Source organism: Sebastes fasciatus, chromosome 21 (genome assembly GCF_043250625.1).
Source record: "Sebastes fasciatus isolate fSebFas1 chromosome 21, fSebFas1.pri, whole genome shotgun sequence".
In the NCBI taxonomy this organism is placed as follows: domain Eukaryota; kingdom Metazoa; phylum Chordata; class Actinopteri; order Perciformes; family Sebastidae; genus Sebastes; species Sebastes fasciatus.
Window position 1 is genome coordinate 15,189,423 of NC_133815.1, and position 15,416 is coordinate 15,204,838.

Sequence of the window (15,416 nt, forward strand, 5' to 3'; positions counted from 1 at the left end):
ACACTCTGAATTTTATTTGAAATAGATAATTCATACGACACCTTCTCACACAAAAATATATCTTATACTGTATATACTGTATATGTTCTTAATATTTATGTTCTTAATATGCCTGTATATATTCTTAATATGCCCTTGTGCAAAGTATTTCTTCTTTATAATTGTAATGTAAATGTAATATAACTTATTATTTTAATGGAGCTTCCCAGCAAAAAGTATTTCACACATTAGTACCTGTACAACCAGCGTGACAATAAACATCTTGAATCTTGAATTTACTCCTCTACCTCATTGTTTTTTTTTTGTTTTTTTTTTAATTTATCCTTTGATATTGCAATATATTGTTATTAATTGTTTTTTATTTGTTTGTTTGTTTTATTGATTACTTATTTATTGTTTTCTTCCATTTACATGCATGTTCTTTTTAAATATCTTTATATTGTAATTTGCTTAATGCATTGTATATATGTATATATATGTTTTTGTTTTTATTTTTTAATTTTTTAATTTTTAATTTATTATTGAATTGACGCTTTGGCAATATTGTTCACCGGCTCTTATCGTTCACTTAAAAGAGCCGGCTCAAAGAGCCGACTCGTTAGCTACCGACACATCACTAGTGTTATCAGAGAACCACAAACTGTGAACATTTCAAGTGAAACTGCACTGTGACCACAGTCTATGACTGTAACACATATATGTGTAACACATATAAAGCGTGTTGAACATTTTAAAAGAAAGCTCGCCGGGAAATAAATATTTTTTATTATTTTACATATATATATATATTTTTTTCAGTCCAAACATGTTTGTGCAATTGATTGTCAGAGTTGTATCAACACAATTCAGAAATAAACTGTTTAAAAAAAGAAATAAATATTTTAACTACAGTACCCAGAATGCACCTGCAAAAGGACACACGTTAACGTCATAGCCACAACAAGGAAGTGGATGCTCATGGTGGCTGAATTTATTGTGCTAATCTTCTTAGAAAGAGACGGCACAGGTGGTTTCGTAAAAGGACGCATTTAAAGATTACGTTGATCTTGTTTCGCACAACAAAGCCCTTCATCTGTCGCGTTCTCTCGACTATCTACGAAGATAGAGTGGCACTAAATCAGGTGAATGGGGTGTTTGTAATGTAGATAGTTGCTGCTCTCATTCATTCATCAACAGAGACAGCGTCACCTGTTTTAATGGGCAGATTCCACTGACAGGTAATACTTGTTGCATTGCCTAAAGTTGTAAGTGCCTCTCTCTCTTGTAAACATGCCTTAATGACTGCTGGCCCAGTGGGTAACTTGTCATTGTATATATTAAAGTCATTATTTCTGCTCATATGGCTCATGGCATATGGTGACAGAAGGATTACCCCTACCTACTAAGCAGCACTATGGCTTAAAGGTCCCATATCATGCTAATTTTCCAGTTCATATTTGTATTTTGTGTTTCTAATAGAATATGTTTATATGCTGTAATGTTAAAAAAAACCTTTTATTTTCCTCATACTGTCTGCCTGAATATACCTGTATTTACCCTCTGCCTGAAACGCTCTGTTTTAGTGCATTTCAACGGAATTGTGTTGCTAGGTCCATGTTTACTTCCTGTCAGCTGATGTTATTTACATACACCGCAACAGGAAATAAACTGGGACACATTTAGAATGTTTATGTTTAAAACTGTGAAATTGTCTAAATATTGTATATTTGTGACATCACAAATGGACAGAAATCCTAACGGCTTGTTTTAAACACACAATTTATGAATATGGGCTGTGTGTGTGTTTCTCCGTATATTGAGCGTTTTGATAGTTTACCGGTATTTATATAGCATTTAAACCTGCTTTATGATATAAAAGACATGAAAATCTCACTTTTCACAATATGGGACCTTTAACCCGTCTATAATATACTGAACCTCTCTAACACCGCCTTCTTTATTTGAAATAACCTCTTAATCCTTAACTGCATAACTTTATGTTTGTTCTTATTTGCCTCAGTCATTTTTATTCTGTCTTTATTTCTGTCTCTTCTTCTTTTCCATCCGCCCCTGGTTGTTCTGCAGACCCAGCTTGGCGTTGACACACTCAAAATGAGGATGATCACCTTCCTCCTGGTTGGACTAATAGTCCACGTGATCTTCTTCCTCTCTATCTTTGACATCTACTTCACCTCTCCCCTGGTTCACGGCATGACACCCCAGGCCACCCCGCTGGCCCCGCCTGCTTCCAGACTGGTATTAGTGGTCGCCGATGGTCTCAGAGCCGACAGTCTCTTCACGCTCCTCCCGAACGGCTCATCCAGGGCCCCGTACTTGAGGTTGGGAAACTGATGCAGAGTAGTGAGCTTCGATGTGGTGTGTCTGTAATGATTTTGTTTGTATGTGTGTGTGTGAGACTGTTATTCTGGGTCTATGCTTCATAACTGCTTCATAACTGGTATTTGTGTGCACGTCTATGTGTGTGTTTCCCAATATCAGGGATGTGATTGAGGAGAGGGGTACCTGGGGTGTGTCACACACACGCGTGCCCACTGAGTCGCGTCCCGGTCATGTTGCTCTCATCGCTGGCTTCTATGAGGATGTTAGTGCTGTTGCTAAAGGTACACTTGTGCATGTTGATACATAAAAGGCTTTTGTTTTTGACTCGTATACTTGTATTTGTGTCTGTGTGGGTGACTACTTTTGTGTCTGTTTGTGTCTGCAAGTGCATTGACCTTTTTGTGTGTGTGTGTGTTCAGGGTGGAAGGAGAATCCTGTAGAGTTTGACTCAGTGTTTAATGAGACCAGGCACACCTGGTGCTGGGGCAGCCCTGATATTCTGCCAATGTTTGCTAAAGGTACACATGCACACACTCACTCACATTCACACGAACAACACAATCAGAACCACCAGCCTAATCAATATAAAAGCAAAAGGTCACAGATAAAGACTGTATCAAAGATCAGAAAATTTAAGCTTAGCAACTAATTAATTTTTTCCTCGTCGTTACTGCTTAAATGTTTTGAATATTTTAAAATCCGTTTGTAATGAAGCTCATTTCATACTGTGGTTCTTCCAGGTGCCAGTGGAGACCATGTGTATACCCACACATACCCAGCAGAGGAGGAAGACTTCGCCTCCACAGACGCCTCCAGGCTGGACAGCTGGGTGTTCACTCAAGTCAAAGTATGGTAGAGGAATTACTAATGATAATGATGCATGTTGTGATGAATCTGTTGATGAAAACAACTGATTAAAGGAACAGTGTGTAGCAATTAGGGGGCTCTATTGGCAGAAATGGAATATAATATTAATAAGTATGCTTTCTTTAGTGTATAATCTCCTGAAAATAATCAGGCTGCCATGTTTTTACAGTAGCCCAGAACAGACTTAACAGAACTAAACTAACTCTGTCGTCTGGTCCACTAGCTCATTTGTTGCTCACGCACATTCTCCGCCGCTCTCTCTCTTGCTTCACTACTCACTTACCATATAAACACACACTCTACGCACCGGCTCTGCTATTCTCCAAGTAACCTACACTACTCTTACAACAGGTTTTAGATGAGGGGCCATTCACGTTGGTCGGCCACTGTAGGTCTCATACTCACTTGGCACACAGGAGAGGATTAAATTGGTTGAAATCTGCAACCTAACCACTAGATGTCACTAAATCCTACACACTGCTCCTTTTAAGTCATAGAATTTTAGATAAATTATTTGCTTGTGTGCATATTTTCCACTTTCATATTCATTGTCACTTAATTCAGCAAGGTTGGCAGGTTGTTTATTTACAATGTCATGTTTGTGTTATTTGTGGTCAAATAATGCATTTTCATGTCTCAAAATGTGATGCCACGTGGAGTCATTACAATAGATTATAGTACGACTGCTACAAGCTTTATTGGAAAATAGTGGTTGTGGGGATTTGCACATTGCCGTCTTCAATAAATCAATCAATATATGTTTGTTTTTCTTTCTGCTCCAGTCATTCTTTCAGTCAGCAAAGTCTAACTCCAGTCTGAGGGCCAGTCTGCTTGAGGACAAGAATGTCCTCTTCCTGCATCTGCTGGGCATCGACACAAACGGACATGCTCACAGACCAATGTCACAGTAAGAGACATGTTATTAGGATTCTTGTCGTTTTCATTGCATTCCACAGAACATAAAATGAAATTGACATCACCTAAGTATTGGTATCTTTATCTTTATCTTGTATTTGTCTAGGGAGTACCTAGACAACATCGGTCTAGTAGACACCGGTGTAGCTGAGATGGTGTCTATGGTAGAAGACTTCTTTGGTCACGATGGCAGAACGGCCTACGTGTTCACCTCTGATCACGGCATGACAAACTGGGGTAAGACTTTTGTTTGTGTATCCGTGTCTTTTTACTGTCTGCAATAAAAGAAAAAAAAAAACCTGTTCTTCAGCATATTAATTCACTGGCGTCTTTTATCTCATCTGTTGTGTCTCCAGGTTCACACGGTGCAGGCCATCCTTCTGAGACTCTCACCCCTTTAGTGGTGTGGGGAGCCGGAGTTCATAACGCCCACAAAGTCACCGAACCCCAACTATACAACGATGGCTTCCTGCAAGGTGCTGAACTCATGTGCTGTGCTCACAGCTGCTCGCTTCAATGTCTCTCAAGCAGGTTTTTAGCTTCAGTTCAGTTTAGGATCCTGGTTCTCCTACACCCATTACATTCGTAATAAGTATTTTTGTTATATTTAGACCAGAATTTATTCGCAAAAAAAAAACAAGACTGTTCTCTTCCTTTTAATTTTTACACTATATGTTTTATTGAGTCTACATTGTTGATTCCTGTTTCTTATCCCTACTGTTTCTCTCAGATTGGAAACTGGAGCATCTTCGTAGAGTTGACGTCAATCAGGTAAAGACCCATGTCCATGTTACTTTTTAATGATCTCATTGTCTTCAATTATTACCCCTATATAAAATACATGACAGTAGAGATAGAACAACAGGTAGTAAATTGAAATATTGTTTATTGTTTTATTGTTGCAGGCAGATATCGCTCCTCTCATGGCTTCTCTCATCGGTTTGCCCTTCCCTGTTAACTCTGTCGTAAGTCCGGAGATAAACTATTGAAATATTCTAGTGTTTTTATTATCTTAGAAAGTTGTATGTTAAGTTTTTTCACGGCATCATTAAAGTTGTCGAAAATGGATTTTGAATGAACACTCCAATGGCTGCATGTGACGATCAATTATTTAACAGAAGTTATGTGCCCACATATCTTCATCTTGTGTATTTGTGTCTCTTCAGGGTGTGTTACCTCTTCTCTACCTCAACAACAGTGACCACTTCAAGGCAGAGAGCATGTACACTAATGCTATTCAAGTACTGGAGCAGTACAAGGTATGAAAGCATTCAGCTCTGCTGTTACTGACATGCTGATCATTATTAGTATGCAAACAATCATTGTTGAACTTAAATAAATATGCAGGTATTAATGATAATACATTAGTAACAATATTATCAGTTGTAGTTATACTAATGTTGATATTATTAGATATCTCCAGTACTTAATTATTTGATTAATAACAATAACTTTAACCACCGTGTCATTTTTCTCTTCTGAGTTGTGGTAAGCCTTTTGCTGCACATGTCTTGTAATATAGTAATTTGGTTACCGGTATATAAATCTATGGTGACTGAGCTATATATGTTTTTATAGATGAAAATGACCCAGAAAAAGGAGACAACCTTGTCTTTTCTCTTCACCCCATACCAGTAAGTACAATTGACTTGTAACAACAGTGAATACGTGGATTAATAACTTTACTTTTCCTTTGTTGTGTGTTCAGTGCGTTCAAATAAGCAGGGCAATGCAATGCAGATATTATTGTGGTTGTGTAAATATGAAGCCAAATGAAGCATGCTTTATTTGGTCAACATATTTCAGACCACATTTGAATGCAATTTCTCGCACTCTGTCTTTAATGCTTTGTCTCACTTGTTTTCCCAGAATACTCACTGAGTCCAAACAAGCCGAATTCATCCGCAGTGCCAGAATACTGATTCAGCTGGAGAAGTATGACGATGCTGTGAGTATTTTTTGGAGAAAGAAAGTCTGCAACTTGTAGGTAAAAGACCAATGTTGCAGCAAACTGGAGTGTAGTACTCTGCTAATGTTGCAGTAGAAAAAAATGCTGTCTACATCCACAAACCTACGCATGCCTTGTTGAAGTTTGAATGATGATGAGTTTTTGTTGCTTTACATTCCTTGCTGATTAATCTTCTCCATGGCATATTTGCTTTTTGCTAAAGCACTCCCTTTCGTTTTCTTCTCGTCTGTCTTTTGTCAGATCTCTCTGTGCCGCTCTCTGATATCCCACGCTCTGGAGGGCCTGGCCTACTACCACACCTATGACAGGTTCTTCCTGGGCTGCAGTGTGGTGCTGGGATTTGTAGGCTGGACCTCATATGTTGTCCTAGTCATACTGAAGACTCATGCCAGCCTCGACAGACACCCCAGTCTCCTCAAACAGGTCAGGGCATACACTGTGATCCCTCTTTACTTGCCTCTCCTTTCACCAAGGCAACACGTTTATGAATATTGAATGTCTTATTAAATTACATTTTTGTGGTGTTGCTTCCGTATATGTGCACAGATACCCAGCCGTACCCTGGCGAAGCTGTGTGTGTGTGTGACAGTGGTGATCACCGGGTTCCTGCTTATCCAAAGGAGCCCCGTTACCTACTATATTTACTGCCTGCTGCCTGTCCCTGTATGGTACTCCGTCCTTAAAGAGTGAGTAAAACACACACTTTTAGAGTATGTAAAATAGATAAAAACATGAAACACATGCACACATACATCACAGTCTAATAATCGAACATGTGTATAGTTCCTGCAACATCCACACACAGCCACAGGATGTCAGCAAATATCAAAAACACATCAATGGAGATATTCAACAATCAATGGATATAGCAGCTTTTCATTGGGTGTAATTTACCTCACACATACTTGTTTGTGCACGTCTGGCACAGCTGCAGTGAAGTGCTAATTAGATCCTTTGAAGTGGTGTTGTATCCATTCATGTTTCTCCTGTGTAAATGGATGAAAGGATGGGTCTTTGCAGTTTTTTCTTTCTTTTCTCCCTTTCACCACAGGAAAAATAATCTCATTAATGATCCATTTTAGGTGTGGAACTCTTTTTGATTTGGTTCGCTCGGCTCCCTCTCTGCCGCTGTGGAAGTGTTTGGGCTATTTTGTGCTGGTGGCGTTTGGCATCGAGCTACTGGTAGGAGTCTTTAATGTTCTTCTAATGTACAGTTTGAGGCATATTTCTGCTTCAGTACACTCATACAGCATTACTTATAAGCCTTTAGTTTACCTCTACATACAGTACATATTACAAATTGTTCACAATGCATACTCATTATGTGCAGTGTGAGGTTATTCTGGAACATGGATGACAATATCCCTTTGCTGCCCCCAGGTGGTGAGTTTCTTCCATCGCGCCATGCTGACTGTGGGCCTGGCTGTCCTCTCTCTCTGGCCCTTCCTTTCGGGACTTTTTGGCAAGGCCAAGGTAACGACATTACGGATCACCGCTCCGGCACTCACATTATTGTACACAAGGAAAAGTAATGGTATTTGAATACTCCCACGCCTGAAAAGGTTATTGAAAAATGATGTGTCACGAAGTTTTAGGAACACAAGGTTCAGTTTCTTTCAAATGAAGCGTGACCACAGTAGCAACATTTCCTGCTCACAGAAGTCTTGACTGATGGATTTTTAGCTACCAAATGGACAAATCAGTGTTTTATCAAGAAAACCCCACTACTGCCAGATAAATACCTAGTTAGTTAAATTATGAAATTGCATCTGTATCTAACTATGTGAACCAATTTTCTCTGTCCATGTGTAGTTCCGTTCAGTGAGCTGGTGTCTGGGCTGTCTGTGTCTGGCTGCTTTCCCCCTGATGCCTGTTGTGGGCAGAGAGCCTAACATGCATCTGGTGTGAGTGCTTCCTCTATTTGCTTACATTTATCAGAAAGTTTACCACGGTGTCACGCCATCGACCCAAAACTCAAAATTCAAATTATGATCAGTCAGTTACAAGGAAATATCTATATTTTTTTTTTATCTCTACATCATCATAGAGCGGGGGAAATTAGCTGGAAATCATTTACAGTGGTAAATGACACTTTCACAAGCTAAGCAGGACTCTCAATAACAAGAAAATGTAATATGTTGTGTAAAATGGAGGAGTCAGAGACAGAGAATCTCAATCACACATACTGCTCATTAACAGTAGCATCTGTACTCAGCATACAATGTGCAAAATGAAGCTGTATGTCACGAATATGTCTGTAATAATAACATAAAATATGTTTGTTTGCTCAGCACCTGTGCAGGTCTACTCACTCTCTTCACTTCAGCCTGTTACCTCTGGTCATCACGGCGGAGAACACCACTGCACCTTGGTGATAGACAGCAGTTTGTCACCCAGGTAACTACAGTACATGTCATGGTGTATGTATGTGTGTCATTGTGCTTGTGTCATTGCATTTTCTAAATATAAATGATTACTTGTCAAACGCCACAGATGCTCCACGTGGCTGTGTGTGCGTTCGTGCCGTCCCTCACGCACTCCAGCCTGCAGCAGAAACAGGGCCTGCCACTTCTTAATCAGATCATCAGCTGGACCACATTAGGTAGGTGGGTGCGAGTGAGCACCAGATACTTGTGACCTGTCAATGTTCAACACCTTCGAATTTCCCGGGGAAGATTATAATCGTATTTATGTTTTAAATATTGATCAGATATTTTAGATCATTCCTGGCTAGATCCCATCTCATTATGGTTAAATGTCACATCCTGTACTATACCCCTCTAGCTGTAAGATCCAGCACACGTCACCTGTCTCTTGTCTTTTCTCAGCATCTTCCATGCTGGTTCCATTATTGAGCTCTTCACGTCTTTTCCACCGACTCCTCAGCATATTCCTGTCTCTCACGGCCACATACCTACTGCTCAGCACCGGGTAAGACAAGAATATTACAACACACACATCATGCAGCTGCACTAACACGTCAAATTACGTCTCGTGTAGAGTTTTATCATCGCGGCGAAGCTACAATATGATCAAATTTCTAATGTTTTTTCTCCCATCCAGGTCAGAGGCACTGTTCCCCCCTGTGTTGTCTTGGTTGATGTTTGTGTGGATCAACATTGAACAGGAAGCTATGCTCGCTCATGGTGTCTCTAGCAGACAAGAGGTAAAACCTTTCACTGTATGTTTCCAAGCTTAGATTTTGTAGAGCAGCGTAAACTACATGCGAATTTCAATAGACAAATGTGTGTCTGTTTATTCTACTGTACGCTTCTAAGGAATTTAGATCACATCTACTGCTATTTCACACACACATGTTTATCTAATCTATACATGTTTTTACGAAAATCTGGTAAATGTTATCAGCTGTATAACAACCACATTTCCTGTTGGCATGTACTGTCACAGTTCGTTTGATCTTGTATAGGCATATGTTCACGTATTTATGCAGATTTTATATGTATTCTTGAGCCTCTACTTATCTGGTCTGAAGTTTTCTAGTGTTCACATTTATCTACTACTCACCCCTTTTAATGGCAGTTTCTTAATCAAACAAACAAGGGAAATCCCTACTCGTGATAACATACTGTAATCTGTGAAGTAGGCTTACATAAAGCTCTACATAATGTACATAAGGCCTGACTGATCGTTATCATGTGCGTGGGTGTGTCTGTGAATGGGTGTATGCACACGTGAATGGACATGCTTTTGTGTGTGTGTGTGTGTGTGTGTGTGTATTTACTTTCAGCTCTCCACTATTGATTTCTCTGCAAACATCGACATCACCAAGATCCGACAACTGAAGTTGGATGACATCAGAAGATCTTATTTTTTTGTATCCTTGTCAGAGTATTTGCAACAGTGACATTAGCAGAAGCACAAAAAAAAAACTGACACCAGTTGGCGAAGTGCTTCTGTCTCAATGGAGTCTGCAGGTGTTTTTCAGACCCATAGACTGTATATAAAGAAGAACGACGACGCGTCTCCACTTGCTCCCACTGTAAAGAACTGAAGACAAAATATCCCAGAAACGGGAGCTTCCCTCTTGAGATTTTGACGTCATTTTGAGCCAGAGTCTGCGCAGTGCTTACCGGGCTTGTCATCTAGAGAGACTCGCAGCTGCCGATCATGACCTCTCCCCCCCTTTTTATAGCATCAAATAACTAATTAAAACCAAACGTATCAGAAAAACGAACACTTGAACATACACCAGCGCGTTAAGAACTACCTAAAATGACCAAAACCATCTTTGGAAAACATTTATTTGGCGTGTGCTTTTTAGTTTGGCCCATGTCCCATCCTCTAACATGGAGGGGGTGGGATTTATGACATATACTATAGCCAGCCACCAGGGGTTGATCAAGATGATTCACTTTTGGGGAGCTGTCATGTTGTCCATTTTTACATACAGTCTATGTTCAAGCCAGATTATAAGCAATTAGATTATCTAAAATGACATTGTTTGATGTTTGAAGTGTAGAATTACAAATAATGAGCTGATTAGTTTAACACTGCTTCCTTGACTACATTTTCTACAGGTATTTTTTATAATAACCGCTTTCTTCGGCACAGGAAACATAGCTTCCATTAACAGGTATGTAGGTCTTTGTATTTAAATATATATATCTATATATCCGTGTGTGGTAAATGGCAGGAAGTTGTGTTGGCTGGCTGTGCATGCCTGATATGAGACTGATTTATGACGTGCACCATTTGCATACAGGCAGGAAATAAGTGATCTGTAAAAACAAAACTGTAGACTCAGACTATAGACTTTCTGTGCATTGTATGCACTATTTATACCAGCGCGTCTCTTGTGTAGTTATGCCTGCGTACTTTATGTGAGGTTGCCTACACTGTGTCACATACAGTATGTCACTCTGTACTGTAAAGAAATCTATGGAGCTGTATCCCCGAGACAGATGTGTGCTCTGAATGCATGATTCTATATATTTTTCAGTCATCTGTAGTCACTTCCTCTGTTTCTTTCTCCTTTTATCTAGTTTTGACCCAGCATCTGTTTATTGCTTCCTCACTGTCTTCAACCCCTTCATCATGGGAGGATTGATGATGTGGAAGGTACTATATTTTAAGCACTTCTTCTTTTATGGTATCATAATCCCATTAGTCATAATCTATTGATACACCTGTCAATTAATTATATTTCTCTGGATTTCTTCATTAAATCTTTATTTCTCTATCTCTATCTTTATATCTTTATTAATGTCTTGTCCTTTGTTCTTCCAGGTTATCATTCCATTCATAATAGTAATGTGTACATTTGAGACCATCCAAGTTGCAACGCAGCTCTCATCAAGAAGGTAACTCCTTGCCGCAGCCTTCAAAATAAGACACTCAACTCATCTGCTGTCGTAGCAGTGCAGTCACAAACGTTGATCGTTGATCTGATCTTCTCCGGGGGTTGTGAGACTGATGTATGGTACACCCAGTACACGTAAAAAAACACATATGCTTTTGGCGTCGGATCTACGATTGCCTCACAAACACTTGCCAACCAAAGGAAGCTTTTCATCTTGTCACGCTATACGCTTGCTTTTAGACTGAATTTGTGTCAGACATGGATCTTACACCATGAGTCAGCTCAAATAACGAAATAATGTTTCTTTTCTGTGGTTCGTTGTGTGTGAAGAGGGCGTCAATCTACTGTCCATGCTGTACATGCAGTCAATATGTTGTTGTGTATGTTTTAATATAAAAGGTTTTGCTTGTAACACTTCCCTTCCTCTGGTTCTTTTGTCTCTTGTTCTTCTTTTCCAGTTTGTTCCTCATTGTCCTGGTCATCTCCGACTTGATGGCTCTGGTAAGGCTGGTTGAAAGGTTGAATGTTGGGTTAAAGATACACTGTGATGTTCTTTTACTGTTTCTAACTCCTTCTTTCTCCCCTCAGCACTTCTTCTTCTTGGTGCAGGACTACGGCAGCTGGTTAGACATTGGCACAAGGTAAGTTAACTGGGAAATACACGGTTCTAAGTCTTAATGAATTACTAATTAGTAACTTGACTCCTATACACACTGTCCTTCCTCATTCCTTGTGCCCTACTTTCAGACTCTCTTTTTAATGGTATCTGCGATGCGTACACTTTATACACATAAACATGTTCAACTTCTTTCTCTGTCTCTTTCAGCATTAGCCACTATGTGATAGTGATGTCAATGACCATCTTCCTGATGTTGCTCAGTGTGGCGACACACATTCTCACTTCACAAAGACTCATCCTGTGGTGGAAACCCAAGATGCACTTCCCCTAAATAAAGGTGTTTGTGTGTGCCTGTGCATTCACACTTACTAGTTAAACCAAATGGTTAGTACTTATTTGACTTATTTTTAGATATTTATTAATTAGCTTTTGCCTTATTGTGCCAGAGTTTGTTTATATAAGATATCGGATATTGTTTTAGGACTCAATATACTGTATAGTACTGTGCAAAAGTCCCACACCACTTTTGGAAATCCCCTCTTATATTGTATATCTGCGTGTTGCATTTCGGGGGATCTATTAGCAGAAATGAAATATAATATTCATAACTATGTTTTCATTAGTGTATAATCACCTGAATCTAGTGTGTTTTCGGTAGCTTAGAATGAGCCCTTCATATCTTCATAGGGAGCGGGTCCTCTTCACGGAGTCCGCCTTGTTCCTTCGCCATGTTGCTCTGCCATGTTGCCACAGTAACCCATAATGGACAAATCAAACACTGGCTCTATAGAGAGCCATTTGCGTATTTATGTTACTTGAAGGCCAAAATTTGAGCATGTCTGTAAAGGGGAGACTTGTGAGTACCCTTAGAACCCATTTTTATTCACATATCGTGAGGTCAGAGGTCAAGGGATCCCTTTGAAAATGGCCATGCCAGTTTTTCCTTGCTAAAATGTTGTGTTTTGAGCATTATTTAGCCTCCTTCCTGACAAGCTAGTATGACATGGTACCAATGGATTCATTAGGTTTTTCTAGTTTGATATGATGTATGCGTATCTTCACTCTAACTTTAAAACTGAGCCCACTACACACTAAAAAACACAAGTTGCGTTAATGCGTTAAGAAATTAGTGGTATTAAAACAAATTTATGTTATAACGTTATTATCGCGTTAACTTTGACGGCCCTGTTTCAAATATTAGTACATTGCAAATAAGACAAGAAAGATCCATAATTTTGTTGTTGGGTAAGCTTGTATGTGAAGAAAAATGAAGCATTTGAGAAACACTTACTGCTTAGATGGTTTTAATAGGACATTTTCCAGAGTGGCCTAAGACTTTTGCACAGTTCTGTTTGCACTGTGTTATTTTGTACACTCAGTCGCTGTTCCAACATCATTGTTTTTACATTAATCATTGATGAATTGACTAAGCCCACTTGAATATTTGACTTTAAACTCTGCCTTTGCCAAGGGGGCTGATTTATGATCCAGCAAAGAAAGCTAACTTGATAACTCTTTAAGTATGTAACTATTATTTCCTGTGAAGCTGCCTAAAACATGTCATTGTTTATAAGGGAAAGGGAGTTATTTTTATTTATTGTGACTGTTTGTACCAATAAAACTAAAGGGGTGGAATGGAAACAGGAATATCCATAAAGGGACCTGTGTGTTGTATGTACTGCAACCATTAAATTAAACTAGGTGCCAGTATAGTTGCTGTGCTCTGTGTTTGTACATCAGGGTAACCGTAGCTGTGAGCCGAGCTTAGAAAACCTAGTTGGGAAAGTTAAATACAAATCTACTAATGTCCTTAAATGTGCTGCAAAAAAACTATGGTTAGTATGTTTTAATAAAAAAAAAGAAAAGCTGTTGATCTGTTGTGTGACATTGTTTTTCAGATCAACCCATAGGACATTACTGTAGATAACAAAATAGGATAATATTTTCCGCATGTACTGACTATACTCATATATGCATTCCCATACTATTATTAATACCTTAAGAAAACTATTTTATGACTTTTATGACATACGATATTATGACGATGATATATTTTGGCATACTAAATCATGACATACTATACTATGACATTTTAAAGGCATGGCCTACTATACTATGACATTTTTTGTAACGGTATACTATGACTTTTAGGGCATATTACAGGCGACCGACTTTTTTTATGGCATACTAAAATATGTGTAAACTTGTCTAAACTATGTCTAATGTTTTGGGCCATAACTCAATAATTCATATGCTAATTATGATAATTTCACAGAAATGTCTAATAGAATAAAATGATCAAGAGATGACATTTTGGACAGACATGGATGTTAACTGTAACTTGGTTGGCGGAGGCGTACAACCGGGAGTTGATAATTCTAGTTTATGACATACTATATTATGATTTTTTTTGCGGCATACAATACCATGACTAATTCATGACTTACAATATTATGACTTTTTCATTACATTATTGACATACTGAAGGCTACTATGAATTTTGTATGCCTTTTTTTCATCATATTATACCATGACTTTTTTTCGACATACTATGCTTTGATTTTAAGATTTTTTGACATACTATAAAATGGCTTCTTTTATTTTTTCGACATACTATACTATGACTTTTTTTTTGACATACTATAATATGACTTTTTCATTCAATAAACATACTATTCTATTACTTTTTTTTCGACATACTATACTATGAACCATTCTATAGTATGGTTTGAGGTTGATGAGCTGATTGAAACCTGGTGTGTCTTGTTGCTACCATGGGAGAAGCTAGCCACACACCCTGCCACACACATGCCCTCCCCTAAATTTTTGAGATACTATACTATAACTTTTTTCAGACATATTTTAATATTAATTTAAATTTTTTTGACTTACTATACTATGACTCCTTTTTTGACAAACTGACTTTTAAAAAAAAATTTGACATTATACCCAACTTTTTTTCGACATACTATATGACTGTTTAAATTTTTTCAACATAATATACTATGACTTTTTGACATTTTTCGACATAATATAATATGACTTTTTAATTTTTTTTGTCATACTATAGTATGATTTTTTAATTTTTTCGACATACTATACAATGATTTATTTTATTTTTTCAACATACTATACTATGACTTTTTTTTTTTAATTTTTTGAAAACACAATACTATGACCTTTTTTCCACATACTATACTATGACATTTTCATTTTTTTGACATATTATACTTTGACATTTTTCGTCATACTATACTATGACTTTTTATTCGACATACTATACTATGACTTTTTATATTTTTTCAACATACTATGCTATGACTTTTTTCGACATACCATACCATGAATATTTTTTTTTTTTTCGACACACCATATTCAGATTTTTTTTTTTTACAAATTTTTTACTT

The 15,416-nt window shown here is 38.0% G+C and overlaps 1 protein-coding gene across 3 annotated transcripts; it reads left to right on the forward strand.

Annotated features, from left to right (window-relative positions):
* The first annotated feature begins 930 nt into the window (after positions 1–930).
* On the forward strand, positions 931–13,877 carry pign (phosphatidylinositol glycan anchor biosynthesis, class N). Of its 3 annotated transcripts, none has more exons than XM_074621338.1 (29): positions 931–1,217; positions 2,065–2,318; positions 2,479–2,600; positions 2,739–2,837; positions 3,060–3,166; positions 3,969–4,093; positions 4,208–4,338; positions 4,458–4,577; positions 4,832–4,872; positions 5,007–5,066; positions 5,268–5,360; positions 5,680–5,735; positions 5,971–6,049; positions 6,311–6,493; positions 6,617–6,756; positions 7,153–7,252; positions 7,451–7,543; positions 7,883–7,974; positions 8,362–8,467; positions 8,564–8,672; positions 8,899–9,001; positions 9,134–9,236; positions 9,819–9,905; positions 10,609–10,664; positions 11,074–11,149; positions 11,318–11,391; positions 11,849–11,891; positions 11,979–12,031; positions 12,217–13,877. In XM_074621338.1, the coding sequence occupies exons 2-29, from the start codon at positions 2,092–2,094 to the stop codon at positions 12,338–12,340; spliced, it is 2,802 nt and encodes a 933-aa protein (XP_074477439.1). In that variant the 5' UTR covers positions 931–1,217; positions 2,065–2,091; the 3' UTR covers positions 12,341–13,877. The 3 variants fall into 3 exon arrangements, with proteins under 3 accessions (XP_074477439.1, XP_074477441.1, XP_074477440.1); XM_074621339.1 differs by having other exon boundaries at positions 991–1,121; XM_074621340.1 differs by lacking the exon at positions 12,217–13,877 and having other exon boundaries at positions 11,979–12,035.
* The last annotated feature ends 1,539 nt before the right edge of the window (positions 13,878–15,416 follow it).